General features: G+C 34.5%; 1 protein-coding gene across 1 annotated transcript in view; it reads left to right on the plus strand.

Moving 5' to 3' along the window:
• Positions 1 to 17256, plus strand: part of trpc3 (transient receptor potential cation channel, subfamily C, member 3) — a 64899-nt gene that overhangs the window by 37629 nt on the left and 10014 nt on the right. Inside the window, 5 exon segments of the mRNA NM_001289884.2 lie at positions 1733 to 1897; positions 2049 to 2265; positions 10236 to 10469; positions 11540 to 11804; positions 16196 to 16391. Of these exon segments, the coding sequence (NP_001276813.2) occupies positions 1733 to 1897; positions 2049 to 2265; positions 10236 to 10469; positions 11540 to 11804; positions 16196 to 16391 (1077 nt within the window).

Raw genomic sequence — 17256 nt, forward strand, 5'->3', positions numbered from 1 at the left:
AGTTAAATGAGCTCAGCCATTAGTCTGTTTGACAGTCTGATGCAGAGTTATGAGCTCACAAAGTTTGATCCCATGTAAAGTCAATGAGAGTCTTTTGTAATGGAAGTCTACGGGACAGTTGCTAGGGTGCAGTATGTGATAGTTAGGGGTGTGGCTAGAAAGTTAAAAGCTCACCAGTTATTGGCAGTTTGGTAGTCTGAGTTAAATAAGCTCAGCCATTAGTCTGTATGACAGTCAGATGCAGAGTTAAGAGCTCAAAAAGTTTGATCCCATGTTAAGTCAATGAGAGTCTTTTGTAATAGAAGTCTACGGGACAGTTGCTAGGGTGAAGTATGTGGTAGTTAGGGGTGTGGCTAGAAAGTTAAAAGCTCATCAGTTATTGGCAGTTTGGTAGTCTGAGTTAAATGAGCTCAGCCATTAGTCTGTTTGACAGTCTGATGCAGAGTTATGAGCTCACAAAGTTTGATCCCATGTTAAGTCAATGAGAGTCTTTTGAATGAAAGTCTATGGGACAGTTACTAGGGTCAAAAAGTGGTTGCTAGGGCGTGGCTAGAAAGTTTAAAGGTGATCAGTTATTGGCAGTTTGATAGTCTGAGTTAAATGAGCCCAGTTAGAAGTCTGTGCGACAGTCTGACGCAGAGTTATGAAGTCACAAAGTTTGATCCAATGTTAAGCTTATGGGATTTTTCCGACAGTCCCGGGACGTTTTTCGGAAAACCGAAAGTGGGATCAGTCGGAAAAGATATGGCATACCGAGTCAGACCAGTTTGGAGGTCTGGTGTAAGTTTGGTGGTCATAGCTTGAAAGCTCAAGGAGGAGATAGAGTCAGAAATTTAGTCTCAGAAGAAGAATAATAATAGATAAAAATAATAATAATAAGTTTAAATAGCATAACAGTAGTCTGGCTTTGACAAGCCAGCCTAATTAACTAAAAAAATATAAAAGGCATGTTTATTGATTTTGTTTTTCATTTATTTAATAAAATTTTTTTATTAGTATTTATTAATTTAGAGCACTTTGGTTATTGCTATTTATATTTAGCTAGATATATATATATATATATATATATATATATATATATATATATATATATATATATATATATATATATATATATATATATATATATATATATATATATATATATTTAAAAAAAGAAGCATAATGCATGATGCTTTGTAGTTTATTTTAATAAGTACTTTAAATTATTTAATATTATAAATAAATAAAAATTAAAGGCATGTATTCAATACTTTTTACTTAATTTTTAAAATTTTATTTTATGTATTTATTTTTATTTAATCATATTTTAATATTTATGCTTATTTATTTATTTATTTATTTATTTATTTATTTATTTATTTATTTTATCTGTTTAGATTTTTAGTTTAGTTTAAGTACTTCAAATGCTTTAATATTATATCATTTTAAATTCTAAATTACAAAAAATTAAGTTGATAACCAGGCTTAATATCACTCCTTTATCCTTTGGGCTATTATTATTATTATTATTATTATTATTATTATTATTATTATTATTATTATTATTATTACACATGAAATTGTCAGATGTCTAAGTGGGTGAATGCTGCAATTGAAATCTCCCAACACATAAAAGTTTTAACTGACTATATATCACACAAGACCTCCAGTTGAAATAAAAATACTTCTGCGTCTGTTAACAAAATAGACACAATATCATAATAACATTGTCCTGTCTATCTTTCCTCAGTTTGTGGCACATCCAAACTGTCAGCAGCAGTTGTTGACGATCTGGTACGAGAATCTGTCTGGTCTTCGGGAGCAAACCACTGCGGTCAAGTGTCTGGTTGTGTTGGTGGTGGCGCTGGGACTTCCCCTGCTCGCCGTGGGCTATTGGTTTGCCCCGTGTAGTAAGGTAAAACTCTATCAAGCTTCACAAAACCTCAACACTTCCAGCTCCTACAACACATTCCCCATTAATTATCAGTAGTATTGTCTGTTGTATGATGAAACTTGTTTTGTTATTAATCATATTTGTTGATCTGCTTTCTCCATCTGTTTCTCAGCTTGGTAAAATCCTGCGCAGTCCTTTCATGAAGTTTGTGGCTCACGCGGCCTCCTTCATCATCTTCCTGTGTCTGCTGGTGTTCAACGCGTCTGACCGCTTCGAGGGCATCACCACGCTTCCCAACGTCACTGTCACTGACCACCCGCTGCAGATCTTCAGGGTCAAGACCACTCAGTTCTCATGGACAGAAATACTCATCATGGTCTGGGTGGCAGGTAGGGATGTGGGCTGTTTATCACCTATGAGCTGGTTTACATACACACCAATATGCTGATCAAAATGATTCGCCCTCCTGTGAATTTCAGTTTAACAAAGTAAGGGATTTTTCACTGTATTTTTTTCACACAATATTTATTTATTTTTTTGTTTGTTTGCATGTTTAATTATTTATTTATTTATTTATTTATTTATTAAATTCTTTATTTATGTTATTTGTTTGTTTACATGTTTATTTGTTTGTTTGTTTGTTGACTCCTTGTTTGTATATTAGTTTGTTTGCTTGTTTGTTTATTTATTTGTCCATTTGTTTGTCTGTTTGTTTACATGTTTGTCTATTTATTTATTTATTTATTTATTTATTTATTTATTTATTTATTTATTTATTTGTTTGTTTGTTTGTTTGTTTGTTTGTTTGTTTACTTGTTCATTCCTTTATTTGTTTTTATTTGTTTACTTGTTTATTTCTTTATTTGTTTCTTTATTTGTTTTTGTTTGTTTACATGTTTTTGTATTTAATTCTTTTTTTTATTTGCTTACTTAATTATTTATTTGTTTGTTTATTTGTTTAAATGTGTATTTATTTATTTATTTGAATATTTAATTATTTCTTTATTTGTTTGTTTGTTGGCTTGTTTGTTTATTAAACCATAAGTTAAAGGTAAAGATTTACCATTTAGTATCACTTTTTAGAGGAAACAATAGGCATCGTCACGTTGTCTTATGTGCAGTTGCTCTTTCTTCTATCTGTTTTAGTAGAACGGGATATTTAATCAAGCGGTTGACTTTTTTTTTTGTCCTGGGCTGTCAGAAATAGAACTCTTACTGGAGGCCCAGAGCAGGAGGATCAATGAAGCGTTCAATTGCTTCCACCTGATGAGAGCGATTGAGCGCCAGAGTTTGAGTGGATTACAGCCAACGTTCTCTGACAGGACAGAAAATAATGTCTTCTTAAATGCTTATTTCCTTACAGAGTTGTGCTGGGCAGTAGTGATACTGTAGTGTAGTCCCAGCAAACAATTTTGTGTCTTACAGACATCTAGTAGACTTTTTAAACGTAGACAGCTTGGCTAAAACAAGGCTAAATTTGGGCTATCAGAGTAAATCTAATATACGTCTAAGAATAACCTAAAACTAGAATAATCATCAAATAAACTGGAATGAATGACTACACATATAAATCTGTCTAATCTGTGTATAAATCTTAATTTAAATAAATCCAAAGCAACTTACCTGAGGATAAATAAAAGGACTTAAAAACATCATAAGAAATGTGCAATATACAAAGGCTATAACAAATCTAAATTATTTATTTATTTATTTATTTATTTATTTATTTATTTATTTATTTATTTACTTATTTATTTATTTATTTATTTATTTATTTATTTATTTATTTGTCTGTTTATTTATTTAATATTATTATTTATTTATTTATTTATTTATTTATTTATTTATTTATTTATTTATTTATTTATTTATTTGTTTACATGTTAATTAATTAATTAATTAATTTATTAATTAATTTATTTATTTATTTATTTATTTATTTATTTATTTATTTTATCCGATTACATCTTTGTTTGTTTGTTTGCTTGTTTGTTTATTTGTTTGTTTGTTTGTTTACATGTTTATTTAATTATTTGTTTATTTTATTTGTTTGTTTATTGCATTATTTGTGCATTTGTTTATTTATTTATTTGTTCACTTCTTTATTTATTTGTTTACATGTTTATTTGGTTATTTAATTATTAATTTATTTTATTTGTTTGTTTACTTGTTAAATTATTTGTTTGTTTTCATTTGTTTGCATATTTATTTGTTTGTTTGTTTGTTTGCTTGTTTATTTATGGGTTTGCTTGTTTATTCATTTGTTTGTTTGTCTGTTTGTATGTTTATTTAAATATTACATTTTTTGCTTATTTTGTGTATTTATTTGTTTATTTGATTGTTTATTTATTTGTTTCTTTGTTTGTTTGTAAGTGTATTTATTTATTACATTTTTTGTTTATTTGTGTATTTGTTTGTTTACTTGTTTATTTTTTGTTTGTTTCTTTGTTTGTTTTTATTTTTTGTCTATTTATTTTATTATTTATTTGTTGGTTTTTCTTGTTTATTTTGTTTGTTTATTTATTTGTTTACATGTTTGTTTAATTATTTAATTAATTTGTTATTTATCTGTTTGTTTATTTATTTGTTTGTTTATTTAACCTTGTTAGCAGGTCGACTTTGTTTAAGATTCATTCATTTACTATTTTTTTCTTCATCTTAGTCCCTTATTTATTAGGGGTCACCACAGTAGAATGAACTTATCCAGCCTATATTTTACACAGCGGATGCCCTTCCAGCCACAGCCCAGCACTAGGAAACATCTATACACTCAAACATCTCACACACTATGTCCAGTTGAATTCATTTCATTCACCTATTATGCATGTGTTTGGACTGTGTGGGGCAACCGGAGCATCCGGATGATATTTGGATAGTTGAATTATTAATATGCAATCATCCAGTAGTATTATTGGTGTGTGTGCACCCACATGACCTGAAAAAGTAACTGTAAATATTTAAGTGTTCGCAAAGTGACCATTTTCAGGTCACCAGTGTGCATGATTTCAAAAACTAACACCATTAATGGACAACAGTTTGAGCAGGTTCGATCGGTTAACACACTTACAGCCAACATGGCTTTTAAAGGTGTCCCCATTGATTGAAAGCCTGCCACTTTGTCAAGACTGAAACAGTAAGCAACACTTTTAGATTTTTGCACCAGGAAAAGTGAAAAAACTAATGATGTCATGAATAATTAAGAGGCACAGCAGCAATAGTGCATCAACACAACACAGCATGTGATTCTGGCTCAGTGTTTATATCTAGAACGTGATAACTAAAAATAATAAAAAAAAAATCTAAATATCTAAAACAAAATGTCTAATGTAACAGTATTCCTCTTAATAATAATAATGAAAAACAGATGCAGACCATTTCTTTAAACCTAATATACAGCGGGGGGAAATAAGTATTAAATATGTCACCATTTTTCTCAGAAAACATATTTCTTGTTTATTTATTTGTTTGTTTGCTTGTTTATTCATTTGTTCATTTGTTTCTCTTTGTTTGTTTGTTTGTTTGTTTGTTTGTATGTTTATTTATTTATTACATTTTCTGTGTATTTATTTATTTGTTTGTTTGTTCGTTTATTTATTTGTTTGTCTGTTTGTTTGTATGTATGTTTATTCATTTATAATACATTTGTTTATTTGTTTGATTATTTGTTTGTTTGCTTGTTTATTCATTTATTCATTTGTTTCTCTTTGTTTGTTTGTTTGTATGTTTATTTATTTATTACATTTTTTGTGTATTTATTTATTTGTTTGTTTGTTTGTTTGTTTGTTTATTTGTTTGTCTGTATGTTTATTTATGTATAATACATTTGTTTATTTGTTTAATTATTTGTTTGTTTGCTTGTTTATTCATTTGTTCGTTTGTTTCTCTTCGTTTGTTTTATGTTTATTTATTTATGACATTTTTGTGTATTTATTTGTATGTTTGCTTGTTTGTTTATTTGTTTGTCTGTCTGTTTGTTTGTTTGTATGTATGTTTATTTATTTATTTTTTTGTTTGTTTGTGTATTTATCTTTTGTTTACTTGTTTATTTATTTGTTTGTTTCTTTGCTTGTTTTTATTTGTTATGTCTATTTATTTGTTTTTATAATTTGTTTACTTGTTTATTTTGTTTGTTTGTTTATGTGTTTTTATGTTCATTTATTTATTTAATTAATTTGTTATTTATTTATTTGTTTCTAAAGGTGCCGTTGACTTGAAATATTCTCCAGACGTTGGTAACAATCAAAGAAATCAATTTATGCAAAGAAAACAAAACCAACTAGTTTATAAATAAAGTTATGTTTAGCCAAATGAAATGACACAGGAGAAAATGTATTGAACACACGAAGAATAGGAAGGTGTAGAAAGACATGGAAAGCCCAGACAGCAGCTGAAATCTCTCAGCAGTTCTTCAGCAACCCTCTGCCCTTCCTCAGTGTAAATGAAAATCAGCTGATCAGTCCAACATCTACATTAGCAGGAGGATGAAGATAAAATCAGGGTGGACATTTCAGCAAGACAATAATCCAGAATACAGCCAAGGAGACTCTCGAATGCTTTCACAGAAAGAAAAGCAATCTGTAGAATGGCCCAGCCAGTCACCTGACTTGAACCCAATAGAAAATACAAAATGAAGCTTAGATTTGATAGACGAGACCCACAGAACTATCAAGAGTTTGACACTCTGTTGAAGTCTGTGAGAAACTCTCACCTGAGCAATGTATGTGACTTCATTCTCCACATGAGAGGCGTCTTTAAGCTGCCATCACCAAAAAAAGCCTTTTATATAAAGTATTCAATACATTTCAGTAGTTCAGTATTTTCTCCTTGTGTCATTGCATTATTACACAACTCATTTTTCAGAATTGTGTTTTTTTAATGTTTGTATTGTTTGGGTTTTTACCAAAATGTGGTTCATTTCCCTGGAGAAAACATGACCTGTTCAATACTAACTTTCCCCGCTGTATAATGAGGTGCATTCAGAACCACAGACGAAATGGGAAAATGTTGTAAAGCCAATCCAATCAGCTTTCAGGCCTCTCAGTGATGCATTGCCTGCAAAAGGCCTGGCATTATTAAATCTGTTTCAGCAGTTCTGGCAGTGATGAACGAACATGCGTCATTTCAAATGCCTGAAACAAAATAATATACTAAATAGTGCGTGTTTGAGTGTGAGTAGTTTCCAGTTCATATGTCAAGCTTGTAGCATTCAGTTAAATATGTTTTGGGTTTAAAAACGTTGCCTTAACACTCCTATTGAGTTACAGAATGCTTTTAAACATTTTATTTTACAACATTCTTCATTTCTTAGAGAATTTTCTCTGCAGATTTGTTCAGAATTGTTGTTCAGAATGGGATTATATTGCTCACTGAAGGGTAACATCGGGGAAGTGTATGCGTGTGGGAAGGTTTATTATGTTGTGTTGATGGTTGAGAGCTCAATGTGACCCTTCTGTACCTCCTGTGGTGTTTCTCCTGGGAGTTTGGAGAATTAATGGAGTGGTTTTTTTTTTCACTTTCAAAACCTGAGAGACGTTTTTGATTACTAGGATTTTTTGGATTTCCTTTGGCATTCTTCTAACTTAGATTACAATTTTAAATATGCAAATTTAGTTCATCATTTTAACGAATCTGCCCAGGTCCTGTCCTAATTTTTCTGTCAGAGTGTTTTCTCCTCCGGCTCTTTGATTGTCTGATTTATTCTCTCTCTCTTTTGGTCTCTTCCTTATCTTCTATGTCTTCTTGAAATGTTAATATGAAAGAGCTCAGTCTGTAGTCAGTTTTGTCTGCACTATCATTTTCTAGTCTCATCAAAAATGGTGGATCTTACAAACACATGTACAAATTGTGGTTCTTATAATCAGATGTAATAGAAAAAGAAATGATATGTTATGCAAAGACAATCAATCACATTTGGATCCATTGAGATTTTGATTTGCATTTTCTATTTTGTATTAGCTGTTGTTGTCGTTTTCCATTTGAATTCTATAATGTAAAAATAAAAATAAAAAAAAATAAAAAATTAATTTAAAGCAGATATATAAGTTAAAAAAGATGAACATACAGTTAAAGTCAGAATTATTAGCCCTACTGTATATTTTTCCCTTCCAATTCATGTTTTTTCAACACATTTCTAAACATATTAGTTTTAATAAATCATCTCTAATAACTCATTTCTTTTATCCTGGCCGTGATGACAGTAAATAATATTTGACTAGATATTTTTCAAGATACTATTCAGCTTATAGTTAAAGGCTTAACCAGGATAATTAGGCAAGTTAGGGTAATTAGGCAAGTCTTGTATAACGGTGGTTTGTTCAGTAGACAATGAAAAAATATATTGTTTAAGAGGGCTGATAATATTGACCTTAATTTTTTTTAAACCGCTTTTACTCTAGCCAAAATAAAACAAATCAGACTTAGAAGAAAAAAATAGGAAATACTGTGATAAAATCCTTGCTCTGATAAACATCATTTGGGAAATATTTGAAAATGAAAACTTGTTAACAGTTGTTAATGCCATTAAAAGAGAATGCTGTTTTGTTCACATTCAGCTTCTAATCTAAACTTAAGCTAAACTACACTAAAATAAAATTTAACTTAAAAGTAATAAGGTATTAACCAGAAATGAAAAATAAATTATATGTTGAGGAAAGAAAAAATAAATCACATTTTAACCAATTGAGATTTTGGATTGCTATCTTTGTAACAAAATTCAGTAAGTAACACTTGATATGTTTTCACTAAATATAAATAGTTTATATTAAAAATAGTGCGTTCTTACAGAATTCAAATATTTTATTACAAATTAATCACATATTATTAAAAAGTAAATGTTTGAAATACACAATTTTCCTAAGTATTTGAAAATATCAGAAAATCCTAAACATTTTTATCTAACGTTTTTAAAATTTTGAATAAAGTGCTTAAAAATGTAATTGTGTTGCTTTGTTCTTACTTATCTTACTAAATAGGTAATAAATAATAATAAATTTATATATAAATATATGTTTATAAACATATATATATATATATATATATATATATATATATATATATATATATATATATATATATATATATAAATTTATTATTATTTATTACCTATTTAGTAAAATAAGTAACAACAAAGCAATATATATATATATATATATATATGCAGTGCGTGGTGGCACAGTGGGTAGAGATGTCGCCTCATAGCAAAAAGGTCGATGGTTCGAGCCTCGGCTGGGTCAGTTGGGTATATGCGGAAGTATGCTAAAGGACTTTTAATTTGTCAGCAACCTGGGTTAAGCGCTTCCGGTGAACTGCTATTACAAAATCAGCAGTTTCTGAAATACTCAGAGCAGCCCTTCTGACACCAACAACCATGCCACGTTCAAAGTCACTTAAATCACCTTTCCTTTCCTTTTTGATGCTCAGTTCGAACTGCAGCAGATCGTCTTGATCATGTCTATAACGCATTGAGCTGCTGCCATGTGATTGTCTGATTAGAAATTTGCATTAACAAGCAGTTGAACAGGTGTACCTAATTAAGTGTCTGATTAGTGTATTTTCCAAAACTTCTAACCATAGAGTTATGAGATGAGAAAGATATCAATCTGTGAACATATTTTTAAATGAGGGAAATAAACATGCATTATGGGGTAACACTTTACAATAAGGTTCATTAGTTAATGCATTTACTAACATGAACTAATCATGAACAACACATGTCCAGCATTTATTAATCATAATTGAACATTTACTAATGCATTATTAACATCCAAGTCCATGCTTGTTAACATTAGTTAATGCACAATGAGTTAACATGAACTAACAATGAACTACTGTATTTTCATTAACTAACGTTAACTAACATGAATAAATACCGTAGTAAATGTATTGTTCATTGTTTGTTCATGTTAGTAAAAGCATTAATTACCGTTAACTAATGAAACTTATTGTAAAGTATGACCCGTTATGGATTAGTTTACAGTACATACTTGAAATTCTGTGAATTAAACTGCACAACCTACGAGAAACAATGCTAATCAAAAGGATAAGAGTCAGCTCACTATAGAACAAACATGATTGATTTATTTGATTTGACTTTTTTGCTTTTATGAGGGAAAAGCTTTGTTATAGATGTGGCGCCCCTCTCTTATGGATGTGACAGATGTGAAGTTGCCACTTGTGTGACTTTGGGAAATCAAATATACAGTAATTGTTTAAAAACGCTGACAGAGACATTTTATGTGCAAACCTACATAAAAAAAAAAAACTTAGGGTTTCGCTATTTTGGTAAAAACGTAACTCTTTTCATAGCAAGGTTGACATTTGCATGGAATTGCTCAAAATGAAATATGTGTGATGTGTGCAGGAATGATGTGGTCAGAGTGTAAAGAGCTGTGGACAGAGGGCCCGAGGGAATACATCATGCAGTTGTGGAACGTTCTGGATTTCGGGATGCTCTCCATCTTCATCGCCGCTTTCACTGCTCGCTTCTTTGCCTTCATGCAGGCCATGAAAGCGCAGAAATATGTGGACGAGAAGATCCACGCTCCAGATCTGTCCATGGTCACTCTGCCGCCGGACGTCAGATATTTCACATACGGTGAGAGAGAATCTAAGACCTGTTGTTCCTTGTTGTTTTTAAAGAGAATCTGACATTCAATGCACTTTATGAATCTGAAAAACACACTTAGCACTGAAATATACAGTTGAAGTCAAAAATTTTTGGCCATCCTGTGATTTTTTTTTTGTTGTTGTCATTTTTATTTAGTTTAATTTAAATTAGAAAAATAACCAAGACAAAAAATATATATAAAAAAATTAAACCACTTAAAATTTGTTTAAATATTTTATTTTGTTAGCACACATAATTTTTTTATAATATTTAATTATTAATATTAATAATATTTACCAAAGGGTAGTCATTTTGCATACGTTTACAATACATTTTCACAAAATATGTGTCAAAATAAGATCACCATAAATCATTACATTTTCTGGAACACAGACAAAGTTTAGGCCTGGAGAGGATGAAAACATCCTCGAAAGCACACAAGGGTGCATACGAATTAGGCACTAAATCAAAAATTGAATTGCCGTGAGATTTTAGTTGCGTCCCAAATGGCACACTATACACTATGCACTCATGCACTATGTACTTATGCACTTACACACTCAACAGGAGGGTATATGTATGTAGTGTCGTCCCAAATGGCACACTGTTTTTTTACTAAGCGGAAATTCAAACCGTTTCCCTGATGACGTTTGACGGTTGCCAAATCAGTCAAATAAATGACCGAATTATCAAATAATACCTGCCGCGAGTATAACCGCATTCACCATCGGGAGGCGCTATAATCACTCTCATAGGAGAATTTTGCTTTCACCATCCAAAATAAATAAAGTTATCCAACATGTGCGCCCGATAGCTCCGCCCCTTCCGCTACGTGAGCAAGCCTGCGGTCGTTGAGTGCGTGAAGTGTCCATCATTACACACTTCATTTTAGCGGCTGAATGAGTGCATCATCCGGGTAATTAAAGTGCACTTATTATTTTTAGAGTTTTTAGTGTGAACACACTACTTACACTGTTTATACTACAAAGTGGCGTAGAATAGTGCATAAGTACGCAATTTGGGATGCAGCTTGTGTCAAATTTCCCCTTTTTTTTTAGCAAGAGACAAATGGCTCCCGTCGGATCCTCAGCTGATCTCAGAAGGTCTGTACGCCATCGCAGTGGTCCTGAGCTTCTCCCGAATTGCCTACATCCTCCCAGCCAACGAGAGCTTCGGACCGCTGCAGATCTCACTGGGACGCACAGTGAAGGACATCTTCAAGTTCATGGTGCTCTTCATCATGGTGTTCCTGGCCTTCATGATCGGCATGTTCATCCTCTACTCATACTACCTTGGGGCAAAGGTTAACCCCGCCTTCACCACGTGAGTCTCACGCACACACATTGAACATGTACACATAGACATCACCTATATACTACACAATCACTGGCCACTTTATTAGGTTCTTGCTAGTACCGGGTTGGACCCCCTTTTGCCTTCAGAGCTGCCTTAATCCTTCGTAGATTCAACAAGGTACTGGAAATATTCCTCAGAGATTTGTTGGCTGCACATTCATGATGCGAATCTCCCGTTCCACCACATCCCAGGTGTGCTCTATTGGATTGAGATCTAGTGACTGTGGAGGCCATTTGAGTACAGTGAACTCATTGTCATGTTCAAGAAACCAGTCTGAGATGATTGACATGATGACCCTTAAGATGGGTACCCTCTGGTCATAAAGAAATGGACATGGTCAACAATACTCAGGTAGGCTGTGGTGATGACACAATGCTCAATTGGTACTTATGGGCCCAAAGTGTGCAAAGAAAATATCCCTACACCATTACACCACCACCCGTCTGAACTGTTGATAGAAGGCAGGATGAATCCATGCTTTCATGTTGTTGATGCCAAATTCTGACGCGACCATCCGAATGTCACAGCAGAAATCGAGACTTATCAGACCAGGCAACGTTTCTCCAATCTTCAATTGTCCAATTTTGGCAAGATGTCCTCGCTGCAGCCTGCAGTAAGTTGATGTGGGCGACCGTCAACTACGTATCAGACTTTGTACCGCCCAATAAGGTAACGCCCATGCTACTTTGGCAGTTGGGTTTAGGGTGGGGGGAGGTGTAGGCGATCGTCAACTATGTAGTAGACCTTGTACCGTCAACTAAGGTAGCCCCTATGCTACTGTGACGATTAGATTTAGGGTGTGGGGAGGTGTAGGCGATTGTCAACTACGTGGACCTTGGACCGCCCACTAAGGTAGCCCCCATGCTACTGTGACGGTTGGGTTTAGGGTGGGGGAAGGTGTAGGTGATCGTCAACTACCTGGACCTTGTACTGCCCAATAAGGTAGCGCCCATGCTACTGTGACGGTTGGGTTTAGGATTGAAGGAGGTGTAGGTGTAGACAATCGTCAACTACGTAGCAGATCTTGTACTGCCCAATAAGGTAGCGCCCATGCTACTGTGATGGTTGGGTTTAGGTTAAGGGGAGGTATAGACGATCATCAACTACATGGACCTTGTACCGCCTTACTAGGTAGCACCCATGCTACTGTGAACGGTTAAGTTTAGAATAGGGGTGGGTGTAGGTGTAGGGGATCGTCAACTACATAGCAGACCTTGTACTGCTCACTAAGGTAACGCCCATGCTGCTGTAATGGTTGGATTTAGGGTAGGTTGAAGTGTAGGCGATCGTCAACTACGTAGTGGACCTAGCAGTGAAGACTGTCTCAATTTTGGTGAGCCTGTGTGAATTGTAGCCTCAGTTGCCTTCTGCTGCTGTAGCCCATCTGTCTCAAGGTTGGACGTGTTGTGTGTTCAGAGATGCCCTTCTGCAGACCTCGGTTGTAACGAGTGCTTATTGGAGTTACTGTTGCCTTTCTATCAGCTGGAACCTGTCTGGCCATTCTCCTCTGACCAACAAGGCTTTTGCCACCAGAGAACAATTTTTTAAAATAAACAAAAATCTTTTTATTATCCAAATAATCAATATGGTTTTTAAGTGCCTTTGACCTAATTTTTTGTAAAACCCTTTGGAGACAACTTAATTGCTTTATATTCAATCTACTTAAACTGTCGAATTAATTGATTTGTGTTGGGACAACATGAATGAAGTGTGTGGAACCCTGAATTTTTCACAGTATGGTTTTAACTGAAAAAACCTGCCTGACTGCCTGACTCATGATTCGTGGTATGTCAGGTGTATGTGCAGGGGCGGACTGGCCATCTGGCAATTCTGGCAAATGCCAGAAGGGCCGGACCAGTTTTTAAATGTGGGCTGGACAGTTTTTTTTTTTTTTTTCTTAATATGTATTATTTTTACAAGCAGGCAGCTTTTATCTCTTGCAAAATGTGAATATTATGAAGATGATTATAATATAGTAATAAAAATAAGTATCATTATTGCTTTTATTATAATTATATGTTACGCATTTGCCCAATTGGTGACGGCCGGCTGGTTTTGAGAGGGGCCCACCCAATCACAGGTTATGCGAATCAAAATCTGGCAAGAATGTCAAACATACAGTAAGAGCAACTTAAGCTAATTGTCAGAGATGGACCGCAAATAAAGGAAAGTCAGTGCCGAGAAGCTCCAAGAAACCAAAAAAAGGGCTCTAAAATCAGATGCTGCCAAATGCAAAAAATTAACTAAAATAATCTCGACTGGTTTTAATTCGGCTGCTGCATCAGAGGACAGTAGCGTGGCAGAGGAGGTAAGAAGAAAACAGAAAATATACTTCTAAGTCATTATACTAAGATATACTAACAAATTTGATACCATTCTGACCGTTTTTGACAGTAACCTACACTCTTTAACAGTTGTTAGCTTAGCGTAGAACTCCCGTGCATTTTAAAATGTCAATATCAGCAGATAACTTGAGAATTAGCATATATAGACTGCTGTACCCTACTGTACTAGCAATATAGTCTAACATGCAAAAGAACCTATAGCTACCTGTATAGTAGTACTATAGGCGTTTGAATACATAGCTAGTCTTTGAACATTAAATACATGCATAGGTTACAGTATGTATTTAATCCTTAGGTAAAGGTGCAGAGAATGACAACGGGTTGTTTTTGTTCCAGTCACATACATAAAATGTTTAAATATCTATTAAATATGGTACTGCTTATATTATTTCACCATCTCTACACCAATATAAGTAGGGAATATGCGTGTACGTGGTCATGTCCCAGTCCGCCCCTGTGTATGTGTGTGTGTGTCAGGGTTCTGCCACTTTGGTCTTGTAAATTCTTGTTTTGGTGGCAGAGCTCTGACACTACTCATGTCTGGTCCTGTTTCTGTCTCTGTGTGCGCGCGCGCTGTCGTGGGTGTACGCAGAGTGTGCGCGCTTCTGCTTGACGCGGCCGCGCGCGCTCTTCGTCCCTCAGACGCGTGCGCTCTTGTACTCGTGTTTGTGTTTTCGTTTGTCAGCAGCGTGGTGTTTCATTCCCAGCGTCTCAGTCTTGTTGGTTTTGGTTTTGTGAGCGCACGGTGAGTGCTTTCATTCATCGTGTGCTCGTGTCTTGCGTCTTTTGTCAAAGCACGTGGCTCGGTGTTTACATTGTGGTCACGTGCTTTTGTCGTGTGCTTCAGTGTTGTGTTATGTGAGCGCATGGCTTGTATTGTATCTCTGTGTCATGCGCTCTCCCGTCTATTGTCTACTCTAGTCCCACCCTCCTTGTTAACCCATCATTAGTTAATTGTGTTCACCTGTGTGTCAATTTACTTTTTGCTTTATAATCCCCCTCATGTTTTCAGTCCTTTGCCAGTTCGTCGTCGATTGTTTCCTGTCTTGTTGTGTCCAGCCCTGTCTTGTCCTGCCAGTCCTGCCAGTCTAGTCAAGTTTGTTTGTTCGTTTATTTGTTTTATTAGAGTTTTCCCCCTCGGGGTTGTTTGTTTTGCCTTTTTGTTTTATTTTATTCTTAATAAACACCCATTATTTGCTGCACCTGAGTCCTCGCTCCTTTTTCCCCTCACCGAACGTGACAGTGTGTGTATGTGTGTGTATACAGCGGTGGTCGACTCAGGCCTGTGAAATGAACTCTGGTCCTCCAGCATCAAGCGTGAGTCTTGAGCTCATTTCACAGTAGACTGACTTCAACTGGAGAAGCTTTGTTTCACAGCGAGCGAGAAGTGATGAGACGAGTCCTACAAGTCAGCGTGTGTATGTGTATGTGTGTGTGCTGTATGTATCTCCCCCTATACAATCCAGCCTGCAGTGGTTTCCTCAATCAGTGTCCGTGCGAGCGGAGATTGTTCATTTTCACACAACATCTCCAGGGACATTAGGGAGATTTACATTGCTGTTATTCTCCTCATCTAATCTCAAGACGTTTCATTTCCCAGAAGATTTCATCCGATTGTCTGGAGCGGCTGCTGGTTTTACTCACAAGTGAATCATGTGATGCGGTGATGGAATCTTAAACTGTTGGCTAATCTAACACTACAGCTGAAGTCAAAATTATGAAATATTTTTCTTTCTTTTTCAAGTGTTTTACAAATGATATTTAACAGAGCAAGGAATTTTTCACAGTATTACCTATAATATTTTTTCTTCTAGAAAAAGTTTTATTTGTTTTATTTCGGCTAGAATAAAAAGTAGTTTTTAAAATTTTTAAAACCATTTTAAGGTCAATATTATTAGCCCCCTTGAGCAATTTTTTTTGTCTGCAGAACAAGCCTTCGTTATACAATGAATTACTTAATTACCCTAGCTTTAACCTATTTAATCTCTCTTTCCTTTTTTTCTCTCTTCACAGGGTTGAGGAGAGTTTCAAGACTCTCTTTTGGTCTATATTTGGACTGTCCGAAGTGTCGTCTGTGGTTTTGAAATATGATCATAAGTTTATCGAGAATATTGGCTACGTGCTGTACGGGATCTACAATGTTACCATGGTGGTGGTTCTGCTCAACATGCTCATTGCCATGATAAACAGCTCATACCAGGAAATAGAGGTGAGTTATTTATTGGACGATTAAGATTTTAAAAGCAACAGTTATGAAAAAAGTCCCTATAAACAACCTTTACCATGGAAACTCATTTTTAAAACCTTTTAATGCAATGTAACTGTATGCTCATACAGTAGATTCTTTGCCCAAAATAAGTCTGGAATCAGATCAAGCGTGTCCCCTTCGTTTCTGATAATCCCCTGGGAGAAAAGAATCAGAGCTGCATGTCTGAAACCCTCCCTAACACTGCTGTCAAAATGACTGTAATCTTTCAGAAGGACTCTTACAGCCTTTGAGGACAGTTGACAGGGTTTCATCTCTTGCTGAGCAATTATACTTGTGCAAATAGCCCATACTTCACATTTCTAGTGCCGTTCAGCATCAATTCGAACCAAAAAAAAAAAATATGTAAGTCTTAACCCTATCACAACACAATTCAGATGAACTGGATCTTATTGGAAATGTTAGAGTTGTAACACTTATAGTAGTTCTAATATATAGGGCCCTATCATACACCCGGCGCAATGTGGCGCAAGGCGCAGCGCAATAGTCTTTTACTACTTTAAGTTTGGCGCAAGGGTCATTTTGAGGTGTTGCGCCACGCTGTTTAAATAGCAAATGCATTTGCGCTCAAATGTGCGCCCATAGGCATTCTGGTCTAAAAAAGCAGGCGTGTTTTGCCGCGTTGCTATTTTGAGAAACTGTAAATAGTCTGATCTTTAGACCAGAACAAAGTCGGTCTATTGTCTGGCGCAAAGTGCGCCTGCCTTACACACTACAAACAAGATGCAGAGCAATACGCAAATATCTTTACATATGAAAAAGATATAATATATTAAGGATATATATATATTAAGGATATATATAAGAT

This window comes from Danio rerio, chromosome 14 (assembly GCF_049306965.1).
Source record: "Danio rerio strain Tuebingen ecotype United States chromosome 14, GRCz12tu, whole genome shotgun sequence".
In the NCBI taxonomy this organism is placed as follows: domain Eukaryota; kingdom Metazoa; phylum Chordata; class Actinopteri; order Cypriniformes; family Danionidae; genus Danio; species Danio rerio.